General features: G+C 42.6%; 1 protein-coding gene across 6 annotated transcripts in view; it reads left to right on the top strand.

Moving 5' to 3' along the window:
• pcnx1 (pecanex 1) overlaps window positions 1-17150 on the top strand; it is a 43725-nt gene that overhangs the window by 12636 nt on the left and 13939 nt on the right. The window contains exons 7-19 of one of the 6 annotated variants that reach the window (XM_079527927.1): window positions 1895-2024; window positions 5880-6073; window positions 8616-8709; window positions 9521-9578; window positions 10304-10515; window positions 10703-10856; window positions 11565-11597; window positions 13093-13264; window positions 14067-14177; window positions 14631-14722; window positions 15652-15761; window positions 15993-16098; window positions 16461-16553. In XM_079527927.1, coding sequence (XP_079384053.1) covers window positions 1895-2024; window positions 5880-6073; window positions 8616-8709; window positions 9521-9578; window positions 10304-10515; window positions 10703-10856; window positions 11565-11597; window positions 13093-13264; window positions 14067-14177; window positions 14631-14722; window positions 15652-15761; window positions 15993-16098; window positions 16461-16553 — 1559 coding nt within the window. Of the gene's footprint in view, window positions 1-1816; window positions 2025-5879; window positions 6074-8615; window positions 8710-9520; window positions 9579-10288; window positions 10516-10702; window positions 10857-11564; window positions 11598-13092; window positions 13265-14066; window positions 14178-14630; window positions 14723-15651; window positions 15762-15992; window positions 16099-16460; window positions 16554-17150 lie in introns of all 6 variants that reach the window. The other 5 variants (XM_079527926.1, XM_079527925.1, XM_079527924.1 and 2 more) reach the window with 5 other exon arrangements.

The raw sequence follows: 17150 nt of genomic DNA, 5'->3' as shown, positions 1-17150 counted from the left end.
GCCTCGTGACATCATGCCTCCATCTCCATATATGGAGCTGACCTGTTCTGAGTCGACATTCCATATGTTGATCCTTCCCTACCCGTCCTGCCTCCCTTTTGACTGATACCTGTCCATTCAAACTCTAAACGGGCCCGCCCCAAAGTTATTAGTGCAGCCCCCCCGGCAGCCGGCGAAAATTAGAATTCTCGACAGGCCCTACCTGGGCAGTGGGTCCTCATCAAACCTTGTACACTCGAGACACGCTCCATATATGGCCAGACCTCATCAAACCCTGTACAATCAAGACACTGCCCCTGCTGCCACCCTTTAAATCTCCCTTATGGAGCTGACCTGTTCTGACATTCCTTATGCTGACCTCATCAAACCCTGTACACTCAAGACACGCTCCATATATGGCCACCCAGGCGGATGCGTGCACGCTTTCCGTCGTCATTGAATGAGTATAATTGCACAAATTTCCCCACTGGTTTGGGTGTAGTCCAGACTCCAGGTTTTGTCCCATTGTTGCCACTGTGTGCTTGAGTTCCTGAATAAGACGTTGTCTGCCTTGCTCCTTTGGCGTGACCTTGGTGAGTTTCCATGTAGTGACGGGCCTGACCGAGGCACAGCGTTCCCAGTGCGTTTTCACCATTAGCATGATGGGACAGTGCGCGCTTTGTGTTAAGGTTAGACAAACAGCAGACCCTCTCATAAGGGGCCTCCGCCCGCGTGTCTATTACACGTTTATTTCCCCCTCATTTTCTTTTTTTTGTAAGGAGAATGGGCTATAATATGTTTTTTCTTCATGAAAGCAGGCTGTTTAAAAGCTGAGAGACACACATTGGAATAGGAACAGAAGAGATGGTTCTGACAGGATCTGGTCCTAGGCCAGGCAGTCACACTGATACCATGACGATGCTTCTCGAAAATATGATTGTTGAACTATTTTAACAGTGTCATTTATATTTTGGGCATGTCATTATAGGTGAATTTCTTTTATGTATTTATGTATTTTTATGATGCGACGTATTGTGAGCTTGTGGATCAAAATGGGGCTTAGGTGGTTTAGCAAAACAAACAAACATATACAAGTGTGGATCAGACGACAAGAGTCTTAATCACTGCACATGTGCATGGACGTGTACACAAATGTAAATCCTTCAGGCTGTTAGGCTAGCCGCTAGTACATTGCTTGCTAATGTCCTCGATGTGGTCTTTGGCTTGTAGGTATTGTGTACATTCTGTCAGGCTGACAGTGTTGATTATTTCTTGGCTCTCTTGGGTTTGATCCTTTTGGGATATTAGAGGCAGGGGTGTGCCCAGACTTGCCTCCCTGTGCTGGCAGCAAAAAGAGCTTGATTTACATTGAGTGTTTGACTATGGGCTGGTTGTAGGAGAGATGCAGCCAAGCAACGATTACCATCTGACCTCACTATGTTGATAACCGTGCAGGGCTTACACTGTCTTGTCTACTATCCTATATGTTAATTTAACACTGAGATTGTACAAAATGGAACCAAATGGACTCTTACCGGTCAATTTGGTTGCATTCGATGTTGTACAGTATACTGGCAGACATTCACAGGCTTTCTTTTTTTTAAGTTGTCAAAAGGACTCTAATAGAATGGCCAGTTGTGTAAACGGCATCATCCTCACTGTCAATTTAACCCTGAGATGCAAAAATGGACCAAGTGAGCTATGGGTTGATTTTTACTCTCATCAGTTAAATTAATAATGATGATTTTGCTTTTGGACTGTTGCCACATTGATTATGGAAGGTAAAGAGACTAAAGACAAAACAAAAACACAAATAGTATTTAACCTTTTTTTTAAGAACCCTTCAAAGAAACGATCACAAGGGGTAACATCCATGTTGACGACCGCTCCAATCAATGTCCTCTTGCCATGACAGCCCCGGGGAGCGAGGAGACGGTCACGTTCCGACGAGAACGTAGCACGTTCCGTCGGCAGGCGGTGCGGAGGCGGCACAATGCGGGGAGTAACCCCACGCCACCCACCTCTCTCATCGGATCTCCTCTCAGGTACGCCGTGCATGCCGACGATGGGGGTGAGGGGACTGGCACTGGTACACACAGTAAAATCCTCAGTGTCGATTTACACATCTAGTATGGATGCATTCTGCAGGTACAAAAATAACCAAATTACACTTGTTACACTTGTGCACTCAAAGTTACAAATAGATAAATGAACATCAGGATTGTACTGTGTGCTCTGGTCTTAGCATGCTACCGGGCAGGCACCACTCGGTCCCTCTGTATTTTCATTTCCATTCCCACATCAACAGTAACTCAGTGTGCTATCTCCTTTGCATGCTGGGAAAGCCCTGCATGACCCCTCTCTCCCATTGACTGTGCCATGCGTGTCTCGCGTTCTGCATGCGACTCCTTTCGTCCCAATATTCCAGTGTTTTTGAAGGCTTGTTGTCGCTGTATATCCACCCCTTTATCGCACCAGATCTAGCCTCTTAAATCCCCCCCGTTTTTGTTGAGCACAGATCAGAGAATGGAGTCTTCACAAAACCTTGACAGAGAGACCCAAGGGCATTGCCAGCTTTGATCTGTCTCACGCAACCGTTGCCTCTCATAAAAGTGCATGGTAACACAAGGCATCCTCCTGTATCATGTTACTTTGTCCTTCTCTGGAAGCTCTCCCAGAAAGAGAGGGGGAGTCAATGATATTGATCAGTGTGAAAATCTAATTAAATAAAAAATCACACCTGTGTGAAGTGAGGGGCGCTCTTATTATTGTCAATGGGAATTTAATCTTTGTGTTAGGACAAAATAGATGATTTGCACACAAAAATAGCCAATTTGCTCAGACACATGATGACACATGATGACATCATTGTCTCTATATATTTTCCATGCGGCTTGTGCACCCCTTATCATACCCTTTATTTGAGCAACATTTCCTCTACCCTCTTTATTCGGGCATAGCATCTTTCTGCTGGAAACCCCAAGGCTGTCTATGGCAGCCTCAATCCATTTACAGGAGCCTCATCAATCCATCTAATATCCTCTTTTTGTGGACAGCTGACCTTGGAGACCTAAAGGTGGCCTTACACTAGCCGATTTTTTTCAATCTGAAATCTGATAGCACCACACACTACAGGATAATCGGAGCGGGGTAGAGCAAATATCAAACATTCTTGGGCCCGATCGTGCTTTGAGCGGTCGGGCACCCCCTGAGCGTCAAAAATGCCCGATTATCGGCTAGTAAGGCCGTGTTAAGGCCACCTTAACACATGCATTGGTGCAATGCTAAATGAGCTTTGGTTTGATTGTCAGAGTGACGACACTCCAGTGACTTTGCATGATTGATTGCTACAGTAGCCGGCAGAGCACTTCAAATATATATGCTTCTTAGGCTTTGATCAGACCACAAGCAAGTCTGATTTGTTTCTCAAATACAATGTTAATTAGGACTGACTGTCTGACTCTACACTATTATTTGAGAGTGATCAGTTCGGCTTTGTGTATAAAGACATTGTTGACCTGATGTTTAACTTACTGTATACTCTGTTGTGCGACCGTGTCGCTTCCCGACAATAGCAGACCTACTGTATATAAACGAGGCTTCAGTGCCTGTCCAGAAATCCGATTTGAATCACATTTCAAACTACCTACTGTAGATATGTGATTAATCTGGTTTGCAAAAATCATTTCAATGTTTTGCTGTTTAGACTTGATTTATAAAAACAACCTGATTTCAATCTGGGCCTTACTGCTGTGGCCTGATGCCTATGACTATAGAGACGACCTCTAACAGGGAGGAAGGACACAGCCTGATCCCTGCAACAGCCAACAGCCATTGTTTTCATCCAAGTCCGAGTGTCCTTGAGCAAGGCACTGCACTTTCAAAGAACATATTTACACTCATGCAAATGTACACACTATTAAAACTAAGCCACCACATACTACATTAAAAAAAATGTGATGTTCCTTTTGTGGGTTTAGTGTCTGGTCCGTGACATTTTAAGTTCCATTGACCATATTCACACGGCAGCCCTTAAGTCATGCTCGAGGGTTGGGAAAGCCCACGCTGACATTGGTTTCAGTATGATGTAAAATGGCCACCGTAAACAGATTCTTACCAGGTCTGTGTGCCTCCCTTCTTCTATGGTTATCATTTCCCAAACAGTTCATCTCTAGCCAAGGCTCTGCTTTTCCCTGCATCCGCCCGTTGCTGCAAGGTCACATCTCCAAATGCTGAGCCTTGGAAATTGTTGAGCAAGAAAACAAGTGTGCAGTCTGCCAGGGGTCAATAAACTTGCAGAATGCAAAACTGCCCGCTCTTCAACTAATACTACTCTGTCTCCTCTGCCAAACCTCTCCCATCTCACTCAGATGTTTTCATGACCTTGTCATCGGGTCTCCTTACTCATTAGCTTTATTTAGTCTCAGTTTTTTATGTGTGACCTAAAATGTACACAAGCTTTCAAAATCAGCTTCTTGTTGATAATAGTGTACATTATGGGTATGAGTTTGAGACTTGTATAGGCATGTACATATAGTCCTATCAAGTTGGATAATAAGGGAGATCATTGATGCTGTGTTGGTTTTAGCTACAGCCAGGTCCTAACACGGCCAATGTTGGAGACGAGCTCTAACCACTTACCTTCACAGAGAAAGGAACAATAAACACCAAAGACGTTTTGTACGTTAGAATAATGTGTGAAAACTGATCATTATGGGTACATTTTTACACTTAAGTTAACATTCAGGATTTTGCCAGAATCCTACTAAACCAGCTTCATAGTGAATTGCATTCCCTACTCTGCAGTGTTAGTGTTGTACTACAGTACACTGAACTACACACTACACCTTTTAGCTCCAGACCCACTTATGCACTATTTAAGTGAGTGAACATAGCCGATCTACAAGCTCACAGTGCGTCGCAATGCTTGTACATTGGCTATTTTCACCATTTATTATGTTTTTCTTTAAAAATCTCTATTGTTTTCGAAAAGACAACAAAAACAAGAAATCGTGGCAAGAAATAAATACAAAGAGGTCTGTCAAATTTTGCCAAAAAAACTGAAACAAAACAATCAAAACAAAAATGATAAACACAGCATAACAGAACAACAAAAACACATTATTATTTTTATGGATTTGTTTTCGAATGGTTGTTTGTTTTTGTTTTTTGTTAATAATTGGAATTCTTTCTTTAGGAAATGTGAAACAAAAGGATACTGGTATATTTATAAAAAAATCGCATCCCTGCTTCTCTCCAGCCCTTTTGACAGCAACAGGCTTATGTCTCTCACGAGTCCTTCCTATGGTTCGTTTTTGTCCGAGTGCTGCAGCTTATCTCCCTCATGTACTGTAGCATTATCTCCCTCTGAAACTTGAGCCCACTTCCCTTTGTTTTTCCCCTGGGTGTAAAGACCCCTGACTTGTCACTCTTCAGATCAGGTTGCCCTGTCCGCATTGCCCCATGATATTCTGTCCTATCTTTAGCTCAGGCTTAGGTGTTCTTCTTCTAGTGTTTCTCACCCTTTTCATTGTTTGTGTAGTCTCTTAGCCACTTTCCATGAGGATAACAAGGGCCTGATGTCAGATCAGGCAACAGCTGTACTCCCAGCTTGTGGTAACCTTGGGAAATGTATCTGAATTGAAATAAATATACTCCAAATATACAGTACAAAGAACAAAGTCACTTCATGTGGACAGCACCTGCAGGACTTACTTCCTTATTTTCTAAATGACTCTTTAAATCCTCACACACTCCTTTTTGCTTAGTCACATTACCCCAACCCACCACGTCCTGCTTCCTCTTCCTATGATGACCGTATGTACCAATGTCCCCTATGCCTCCTTCTCGTTTCCTTTCCTTCTCCCCCGTCACCTCGTTCCACCTCCTCCCCCCGACAGCCTCCAGGAGGCACTCGGCCAGGCCTCCCAGCCTTCTACATCCCAGGGGAAAAGTCAGCCCTCCAGAACCCCGTCCCAGGTGACCGTGCTGAGCGCGAGCACTTCCCTGCTGGCCAGGAATGGAAGTGCGCACCTGGAGGGCTCTCAGGACAAGGCCTCCACCGTTGGCGCCACCAGTCTACAGGATGACTTTGGTAGGGGAGCTATGCTGAATGGAAGATGGCATGACTTCTCCCCCTTTTTTTTCTTTTTTTTTATAATATTTCTTTTATTTGGAAAAAGCAGTACAATAACAGCATTTCTATGTATACATAGGACACAAGTGCAGTTCCCAGGATTTTTCACTCCACTTCCCTCCCTCCCCCCTCCAAGTGACTCCATCTCCAGTGTCTCTGTAACATCCTTGCTTTCTTCAGGACTACATATGGCATCAAGTCAACACTTAACAGGGGCAAAGGGCAATATCGCTTCAGAGTGTACATTTCAGAAGGTCTTCTCCCCCTTTTAATGGCAGTTGTATTGTTTTGTTATGAAGAAGACAGTTTGGAAAGGGTTTGACATTTGAATGGTGGGAGATGGCAAATGGGAGGCATAAGAGAATTCACTGGCAGGATTGAATCAGAGTTTGTTTGTTCAGGGGTGTAGGTCTTCTTAACCACAGAAGACACACATTAATACTTTGTCATAACGCAATGTCGCTCACTGAAGATGACAAGTGTTTTGGCCAAAGGAATGGAAAAGTATTAATTGGGCTTGGGGGGACGGGGACGGATCAGGAATGGGAAGAGCTTTCTGGTGTCTGTGGCGCCTTTAGGGACGTCGTAAGTGCATGTGACAAACATCAGTCTCCTTTTCTTTAAAAAAAAAAGAAAGCATATGACTTATTTTTAGCTTTGTTTTTCTCTTTTGTGCGGTCTGGAATAGTTGTGGTGATACCATACTATTCTTTCTTATAAGCTAGGACTGTCAGAATTGTCTGCAGCAGTGTGTAATTATCTGTGGTCAGTGGACGGTTGCACTTGGTTATATAGACGTATGTAATTATCCCCGCTCCATTTATCAACGTCTACAATGCTGTAGCAAGCACTTGACCTCGCTCCATTGTGTGTTACTTGCAAGTCAGTCACGCCCTCATGCCATGTTTCTCAGCCCATTTGGGCAGGACCCCCTAATGGCCTTGTGAGATATTCCGATGAACAAACAATGAGTTAAGCAGACAAATGTTCTGTTATTTTATTTATCAGGTAGAGTACTTTATGGTCAAATCCAGATTTTAATCCCATTGCGAAACCAGCTGTGACACACTGGTGTGAATGTGTTCATTCTCCCCATGCAGAAGACGGTGTGTTTCTGATTACAGTTTGTCTTGTTAGTGGAACAAGTAGTTGCATACTTAAGATGTAAGTGAACATGGGGATGTGTGTGTGTCTTTGATTCAATTTGGGTCCCTCCATCTTAACCAATGGTAAATGGTTACTACTCACCAGTAAAACGAGAAGCGACGAGGTCACGTGCATGCAGCCGTCTGGGCGAGCGCAGGTGCTTTGGCATGGGGGGGTCAGATCAACATATGGAATGAATTCTGTACTGGCCATATATGGAGCATGTTGAGTGTACAGGGTGTGATGAGGTCAGATCAACATATGGAATGTCACTCAGAATAGGAAGGACTGGTGGGGTAGGATCAACATATGGAATGTCAGAACACGTCTGCTCCATATATGGAGATCTAAGGGTTTGAGGTCAGATGTAGAGTTGCTGGCCGGCTCCATATATACAGATCTAGGTGATGATCCATTCCAGTCTTCTCCATGTATGGTTATCCAGAGTTAGATGAGGTCAGTGTCGTGATCTTCATATATGGAGATGGCTATATATGGTGCCGTGACGTGTCACAAGGCGTGACCATATGGAGGCATGATGTCATGAGGCGTGACCATATATGGAGGCGTGATGTGACACGGAAATTCAGGTTTTCATAGTAAATGCGACCTACTGTCGCAATAATATAGCTGGAGGGGTGTGTCTGTGTCTGTGTGTGTGCGTCTTTCTGCACTTGTGATTTCAGCAGACTGGCTCTGTTTGTCCTCATTTGCTCATAGCTTGAGGAGACTTGAAGTGCACCCGGGTTCCTGAAACGTTTTGTGACTCTGAGAATCCTGCAATTCAAAGAGCAAAGTAACATATATACTCCCTAATCTGCTCTAGAGCGCTAACTGCTGATGGCGCATTAGGCCATGAACCTCCACGGACCCTCATTTGTATCTTCGGGACCCTGATTTACACTGAAATGTTTAATTATAAAAGTGGACCTTTTTATAAGTCCATTTGTACACTCAGTGTGGCTGGGAACCCCCTCAATGACCCCTTGGCGGTCCCTGGACTCCACATTGAGAATCACTGCTCTAGAGTATTAGCAATGTGATAAAGAAATGTTAACCCCAGTTATTTTGTTAATCTATATGTACACTGTAAAAAATAAAGAAAGGAGAAAAAAAAATATTATTTACAAAAATGTGGTTGTAATCACTTATATGACACTTTTGTGTGAGACTGAGCGTTTACAGGAACGGGCCCTATAGAGCCATATGTTGACATGGATGTACACAGTTTTATCAAATGATTGTGTTTATCAAAGTTAGGCCAATAGATGGTGTAAGGAATGCATGTGAGCCTTAGCTTGTTCATGCTTGAGTTTGCCCCTCTGTGACATATTGTCTTTGTGTGCATTTTCAGGGAAGCTCACTCCCTCCTTATATGAGGCAGGAGGTTGTGACATGTCTCTGGTAAATTTTGAACCTGCCACAAGACGAGCCTCCAATAACATATGGTAAGTACAAAATAATGCCAGTTCCAGGTGTGATTTAACAACACTAGAGTCTAAAAGCATCTAATGGCCCACCTAGCTACTGTCCAGTCAGTGCCATATCTGGCCACCAATATCAACCCAAACTCCATAATTGGTAGTGACTGTTCTAGACCTCCATATATGGAACGGACTGTATATCCTATATTCAGATTGGCTAAAATGGAGGACCAGTTGGTCGTCACGCTCATGTCACTATGATTTGACTATAACCATATAAGGAGTTACCATTGCAGCTACGCCCAAATATGGAGTGTATGAAACTGAATGTGTCGTTTTGGCATCAGGCGCAAACAATCGGCTCCATATGGAGCACGGTGACATAGATGTGAGGGCCACGAATCGGCCAGAACTCGTATTGTACTAGGTCTGAAGGCCACGGAGCCGCCGGAACCTCCAGTATACACGGGTGACGGTACATATAAATATGTGCTGCGCATATAGTATATTCACCGGAAGAACACGTATTGTAAACGGGGGCAGCAACCAAGTAAAATAAAAATGGACCAGAGGAAAGGCCATGGGGTAACCACAATTTCTAGGGTTTATTTATTCTTTATTGATTGAGGTATTTATTGCATGATAAAATACGTACACAAAATCTCAAAGTGATAAAACGCAACACAAAATCTCAAAGTGATAAAACGCAACACAAAATCAAAAAAAGAAAAAAACTGCAATCCAGCCAGTAATTTTCGACATGCTATTTGGAACCAAAATTGAGTGCAGGAAGACTTCACAAATGGTGACCCTTTACATTTCTCATAACTTACAGGGACACAGACTCCCATCTCTCCAGTTCTACCTCAGTTCGCTTCTACCCTCATGACCTGGTGAGTTCACTTTCACTCAGCATGTGTGTGTGTGTGTGTGTGTGTGTGTGTGTGTGTGTGGGTGGGTGTGCTGTCTGTTCTGTGTATCTCTGTACCCACATGCTTGCTTTGTCTGTTAAAGTTCAAATGTATTTGCCCATTTATACAGACACTAAAGGTGGTTGCACACTGGACGCGTTTTTCGGAAAACCGACGGGAAAACGCAGGACCTTTATAGGTGCATTTCATACTGGATGCAGTCAAAATATTTGCATTGCTTGAATGGCAGAAGCCAGAGATTTTGTGAACAAGCACATTGGTGTATTTCACCAGTGTGTTTGTCAAGGTATGGTAAATCAGTGTGTGCTTAAGATATGGTAAAACGATGTGTGCTTACCAGAGACAGACAGTACTCTCACTTGTCACTTGTCTTATCATGCAGTGCAACAACAAACTACTTCTCCAACTGGGTCCTGCATAGGATGTTACTCTGTTCGCTTCTGCTAAAATGAAATATTGAAAATGTTCAACATGTCTCTTTGGCGTGAAGTAGTGCAATATTGCTACATGTCACATCTTTACAATGACTTATATTGAATATTGAAACGAGTCACTCAAAAGAAATGGCATCACATCCTATGTGAATGCATCTTTTTGCTGCACATGTTCTCCTATAAATCCCCACCACATCCTCCATCATTACTTGAGGTCTAGCTCTGACCCTGGGTCAGCTGTCCCTCCCTCAGATCCGTCTGAACCGGCTGCTAACCATGGACCCAGAGCTGCTAGAGCAGCAGGACATGGACCTGAGCCCCGAGCTCCAGGACGCCCCAATGGGCCCAGAGGACCCTGCTGCTGCTGCTGGTAAAGCCAGGCAGTACTACCGCTTCAGGTTTATGCCTTACCTGTGGGTGGGCCTGCACTTTGACCGGCTCACCTTGCTGGCACTGTTTGACAGGTGAGGCTGATGCCATCCGTTATCACCCAAGTTGTTGCAACTGTTGTGGGAAGTGCATTGGGGTTCAAGTATTACAGTGGGTTTAGTAGACGATGAGGAAGCCAGGAAGGTAGACTGGATATAAAGAGAATGTTGTAGAAAATGTGTAATTTATGCATCCAAAACAAATATGTCTCCTGTGTTTCAGAAACCGCGAGGTTCTAGAGAACGTGTTAGCAGTGGTGCTGGCTGTCCTAGTTTCATTCCTGGGCTCTGTGCTGCTGGTCCACGGATTCTTCACCGACATCTGGGTCTTTCAGTTCTGTCTCGTCATTGCAAGCTGCCAATACTCTCTGCTTAAGGTGAGTACATCTCGGTTAGCAGCACATGCTTGTTGGATTTGAAGTGTATGCACTGATGACTGTCTTTCTCGCACTTTCACACTGTCTTGTACTACAGATGAGCATATTTCTTGTGAGCCTAGTAATGCACTCAGGATTGAAGATATTCCTAGAGAATAATGCTGATATGCTCTAAGTGGTCAGTGGTTTAAAAAAATCATAATTATATCCAATGCACACCAAAGGGCAAGTAAATATCTCACGGGCAAGCAAGGCTTGATATCCTTGCAAAATCGCCTCAATAACACATGGACATCCTTATCACACTGAAATAAAATGTTTTTATTTACTAATGCCAAATAAAAGGTATAGAATTAGCAAAATTAGAACAAAAAGTACTGACATAGTAATTAAAAGATAATTTAAATGAAAGCTGAGCACAGAATATGAAACTTGCATGGCACGTTACTTTACAATGGCCATAATGTCAATGCATTAGATTCTTGAACCCATGGAAAGGTCGGATCAGAACTCATTAACATGGTTTTCTCTAGGTTACTTACAGGTAGGTTACTTCTGCTGTTTCATCAAATGTACAATGGGTTAAGTGGTTTAAACATAAACATTGATCACTACATAGTAGTCACTAGTAGTCACTATGAAGTCCTGTAATTTGCATTGAAGTGCTGGGCAACGTGTGTTCATTAAATTGCGCTTTATATTTGACAGAGTGTTCAACCAGACTCCTCATCCCCTCGGCATGTGAGTACCATACATTTATAAAAGCCCTCCATCTTGCAATCTCTGTGACTTATAGGGTTGTTGTTATTATTGCTGTCATGTTTGTACCCTAAGGGCTTAATACAGTGTCTCCATTTTTAATCAGTGTTTTAAGCATTCAGCTGACTTCTTCAGAGAAGGATCAGTGACTGCACCAGTAGAATTAGCTCAGGTTTTTAGATCAACAACATACTGCTATGACCCAGGAAAGACTGCTTACTTTTCATCTGTCATGCACTGTATATGTTTAGTTTTCTGCACCTCCACCTGTTCCTGTTTACGTGTTGTTTTTGTCCTTGGAATCCTTTCCTTTCCCCCTTGCGTCAGTGCAGCCATGCTCTCCTCCTGCTCTCACTCGTCCTCTCCTCTACTCCTACTCTAATTTACCTTTCTCCCTCGTCTTGTCTCGTCTCCTCCTCTTTTCCCAGCTTTGTCCTGAAACAGTGTTTTTATTAAAGGGATAGTTCACCCCCAAAATGACTTCTATCGATTACTCACCCCATGAAGACATAGGGAACCACTGCTGGTTATCAAATTATTGGCTTAGGAATGCGACAAAAACAAATAAATATCCATGAATTCAAGTCTCCATGGGGTGAGTAGAGAAGAATAAAAGTATTTATTTGGGTGAACTATCCCTTTAATGCAGACTACTCTGCTGCAGGCACATGCTTTAAATAACTGGCCAGAGTTTAGACCACGGTGCTGAGTCTGCTGACTATCTCCATCTCTCTCTGCTGTCTCTGTCTCTCTCATCATCCCTCTCTCCATCACCCATACTACGTCTTTCTCTAGGAATCTCCCTGAGCTCTTTCTTGCTCCGTCTGTCTGTCTCTCTTTCTCTCACTTTGTTGTGAATCTCTGTTTGTTTGTCTGCCGTTCTCTCTCCCTTCACCTCACCTTGCCTCACATCAAAGTGTTTTTCTCTCCCTTTTTGTAATACCTTTGACACTTTGGGGGAAAACATGACACAAATAATGTGAGTGTTGGTGCGTAAACTGTCAGTGCTCCCTCGGGTGAATGCACTGCAGCAGTGCAGCCTCTTGGGCGGAAAGCTGAGCAGTGTAAGCACACATTTTCACTACCTCAACTAACCTTATGTGGTGCTATTTCTGTCCACTGGTGTGATGCAGATCTTTGTACTGGATCCAGTCATTCTGCATGATAAATGGGCATTTTATTTTATCCTACAGCACAGCATTTTCTTTATGCCTTCTATCCAAATAACTTTACACTACTACAAATGCATACCTTAATTTTTTTATTTTTTTTAAATATTTTTTTATTCCACGGTTTTGTAACCCATTTTTCACCCCTGTGTTAATTATCTAATGTGATCCTGGGCTCTACACACCCTCCGCCAACCTGGGGAGAGCAACGGACTTGAACTCATGGCCAATGTGTGAATATGGTCAGCTCAGCTATACACCAGAACTTGATATCCCTGCCTCTTTAACCTCCCCAATGCCCCTTCCAGGGCCATAATCGCATCATAGCATACAGCCGGCCTGTCTACTTCTGCTTGTGCTGTGGCCTCATTTGGATCCTCCACTACGGCAGCCAGAGGACCTCCTCGGCTCGCTTCACCCTGTATGGAGTAGCGCTTACCAGCTCCCTTGTGCTCGCTTCTGCCAGGGACCTAGTAATAGGTAAGGTTCCCTGTCCCAGATAGAGAATTAGAGATATAAGCTTTGTGGAATTTATAAATATAAATATATGTAGTGGCTGAAGGTTTGTTTCCCTCAAAGGTTGGGCTAATATTAAACCGTTTCTATGCAGCAGTGTGTGAAAATGTGGGACATTAATTTATGTTTAGGAAGAATCCTAGACATTCACCCCCCTCATGCTATGAGCTGCATCCTCCTGAGATGGGACTCTGTCAGTAGATATTGGGGTAATTTGTTTAGTGTGTGTATGTTTTATTTTATATTACTACATATTATTGGAGTTCCTTATCAGCTCATAGCTAAAGCTTATATGGTCAAGGGTCATACTTGCAACGCTGAGTAATACTAAGTATAAGAAAAGAGAAGGATCATGGAAAATGTATAGAAATCTAGTTCTACTACACCCTAACTGTCACTGTGAATGAATGCAGCATTAATCCATTGAGACCTGGAACGCATCCATGTCACGTTAGCGTTTAACCACATTAACCATTAACCCATTTTGGGGCGGGAACCCCTTTTGGTGTTTTAAACATTGTTATAATTTAGCTATTGAAAAATAGCAGATCTACAAGCTCATAGCGCGCCACCGAGTGGCGCGCTATGAACTTGTAGGTCTGCTATTTTTGAAAAATCGTTAAAATGTGCCTCAAATCTTTCCGAAAATTGTCATGATTTAGAAAACTTTTTTTTTAAAATTTCGACGTCAGGCCTGAATGGGTTAATGTTGTTCTATGAACGGTAAAAGGTGACCTGCTTCCCTCCTGCTGGTTTCTCCCTGCAGTCTTCACGCTGTGCTTTCCAGTCGTGTTCTTTGTGGGACTGCTCCCACAGGTCAACACATTCGTCATGTACCTCTTTGAGCAGCTGGACATCCATGTGTTTGGTGGTAACGGTGAGCGACTCTCATTAAACGCCAACATCTCTGCGGGTGTTGTGTTTGCCCTCTGTGGGATCGTCATACATAACCCCAAGTTTCACTGGTTCAAGCTTGCCAGGGGTTTGTCCCAGTGTGTTCAGGACAAACACAGGAAAGGACATTAGGTATATACATTTAAATAAACACATCATGACATGATGGAAAATAATTAGCAAGTGATCAGATTACTGCCTTGTTATAGGCTGACTAGCTTGATAACGTAACCACATGAATGCTAGCATTCCTACTCTGGGGCAAACATCTGCTGAAAATAGACAATTGTTTTTCTTTCTTCTCTATTTGCTTGACCATTTTCTCTGCTGTGTGTTGACAAGGGTTTGTGTCATTTGTATATCGCTATGGATGAGAGCGTCGGATAAATGTTTAAAATTGTATGAGGTGTCAGTGACAGTGTTCTGTCCTTCACAGCTTCCTGCAGCCTTCTATCGGCCCTGTACAGCGTCGTCCGCAGTGCTGTGACCGTGGCCCTGTTGTACGGCCTGTGCTATGGGGCCCTGAAGGTGAGGGGGTCGCTACACAGTAAAATCCTGTTTTAAACAGAATTAAATCGCAACACACAATGAGACTGGGAGGCACTTTACTTCACGTAGAAATGGGTGAACAAGGCGTTTGGCTCACAGTTTCATTAGGTTCACTCAGACTTGGTGAAGAAGAGACTGTTCTCATAGAGGCCTCTAGTTTTTTTTCTCCTATTTTCCCAGTCCATTTCAAACCAACATAAAATGTCCATGTTCCCTCTGAATTAATTACAGAAACAATGAGAAGAATGCTTCCTTGTTCAGTATTCATGACCGGTTTAGTAGAGATGTGATTGATTTGTCTCCCGAGAATGAATGAATTATTAATTAATTAATGTAAGCAAAGTTTACAATGTGGAGTTAAAATGCCACTGTGGTCATCAGAGCTACCAGCATGCCAGTCTTATCTGGTCTTCACTTGGAAATGTTCTCTGCAGTCAATAGTCATTTAAAATAAACATACTAATACCATGTACTGTAGCTGGGCTGCACTGTGGATGTACACCTCGTACAGAGGAGGAATTTGTATTATGGGATAGCCACAAGGTAATTTGTCATGGATGTTTCTTTTCTTGTTCTTGTTTGGATATACTTTTCAAATCAATCCATGATTAAGTGCAATGATAATGTAACTGCATGCACATTGGTATTTAGTGTGTTGTATTACTTATTTCAAGCAAGTTTCAAGTCTAAACAGGTTGATTTTCATATCATCCTGTCAATAAACGGTATCAAGTGAATTTTTTAAATGGTCAGTAGTAATGTCAAATTATACTGTTGTATTCACATGAGAGAGGTCCTCATCTCATTTGAATTTGATGGATTATAAATGCAAAAGCGTTTTGATAAAAACGTGGTGAAGTACAATATAGATTTTGTGATAAAGAACTTTTCCTGTTTGTGTGTCACAGGAGACATGGGAGCCCCATCACATCCCTGTGCTGTTTTCTGTGTTCTGTGGGCTGCTGGTGGCAGTGTCGTACCATCTGAGCCGCCAGAGTAGTGATCCCTCGGTACTCATGTAAGTTTACACAGGACTACACCGTAACATCCCAGTGTTATTTTTAACCCAGAAGATTGTAACAATGGAACCAAATGGACATGACATTTCCACTAAGGATTTTACTGTGTACTGTGCTGTTTTTAATCGAGCTGTCAGTCACAGCCCCCCCAATCAGATAAATTGCCACAATGGGCCCCACATTTGAAATATAGCTAATAATATTGTATTGTCATTTATCTCACTTTGTAGCTCACTGATACAGTCCAAGATCTTGCCTAACTTGAAAGACAAGAACCCAGAAGACCCTCTCTCAGAGGTCCAGGACCCTCTGCCAGAGAAGCTGAGGGCCTCAGTGGTGAGTTGAGCATTGTTGCATAATGAATTGAATCCATGTTCGGGTAGCTGTAAATTTATAATGGTTGTCAATTAAGTATGACAAGTCCCAGGTGAATTGCTTGGGTCCAGTCCATTTACTTTATTGTACTAGTAGGAGGATAGATTTCTATTCTTGCATAATGACCTCTCAGACCACATGATTTACCTGATTGAATTTTACCTACTAAGCTTGCTGATACTTGCCATATATTTCCTACAGATATATTACAGACATATTTTCTGGATATGTCAGGGTTTGTTTGAAATTACAATTAGAGGGTGCAGTTGACCTGCTTTTTCTTTTGCCGATCACATCCCTGATGTTTCTTTTTGTCCCTATAGAATGAGCGTCTTCAGTCCGACATGATTGTCTGTGTGGTCATCGCTGTTCTGTACTTCGCCATCCATGTCAGCACAGTGTTCATTGCACTACAGGTACAGCAAAGTACAATTTAGGCATTTAGCAGACACTCTTAATCCAGAGCGATTTATAGACAAACTGGGCACTATGGGGCTCCATCTTGCGCCACCCTTATCCCTAAACTAATTTGCCATTTTTTACTATTTAAAAAAACCTTTTAAAATAGTTCAACTAGCCGATCTACATCGAGACATTGTGAGCTTGTAGATCGGCTATTTCAACTATTTTAAAAGGTTTTTTAAAATAGTAAAAAATGGCAAATTAGTTTAGAGATAAGGGATGGCGCAAGATATAGCCCTATGTCCTAAATAAACAAGATTTAGGTGAACCTCTCTGTCGTATTTCCTAGACATCTACAGTAAAATCCTTTTTTGCGTAAACAAAAGAGGGAGATAAGTGAAGAGTTGTTACACATACTGTATAGTACACTATGCACCTTTATGGATGCACTCCAGCAAAGGTCAGACTCATTGGGTCTTCTGATGGGCTATGTGGGGTGGAAATGGGATATGGTTACAGGTTATACACTTTTTTCTTATTAATCTTTTATCTTTCAAATTCATCTTTTCATATACATGTATATTGCTACCGATTTCTTCTGTATGGAAAAT

Source organism: Electrona antarctica (assembly GCF_951216825.1).
Source record: "Electrona antarctica genome assembly, chromosome: 18".
Lineage (NCBI taxonomy): Eukaryota > Metazoa > Chordata > Actinopteri > Myctophiformes > Myctophidae > Electrona > Electrona antarctica.
This window is presented reverse-complemented; position numbering and strand designations above follow the sequence as displayed.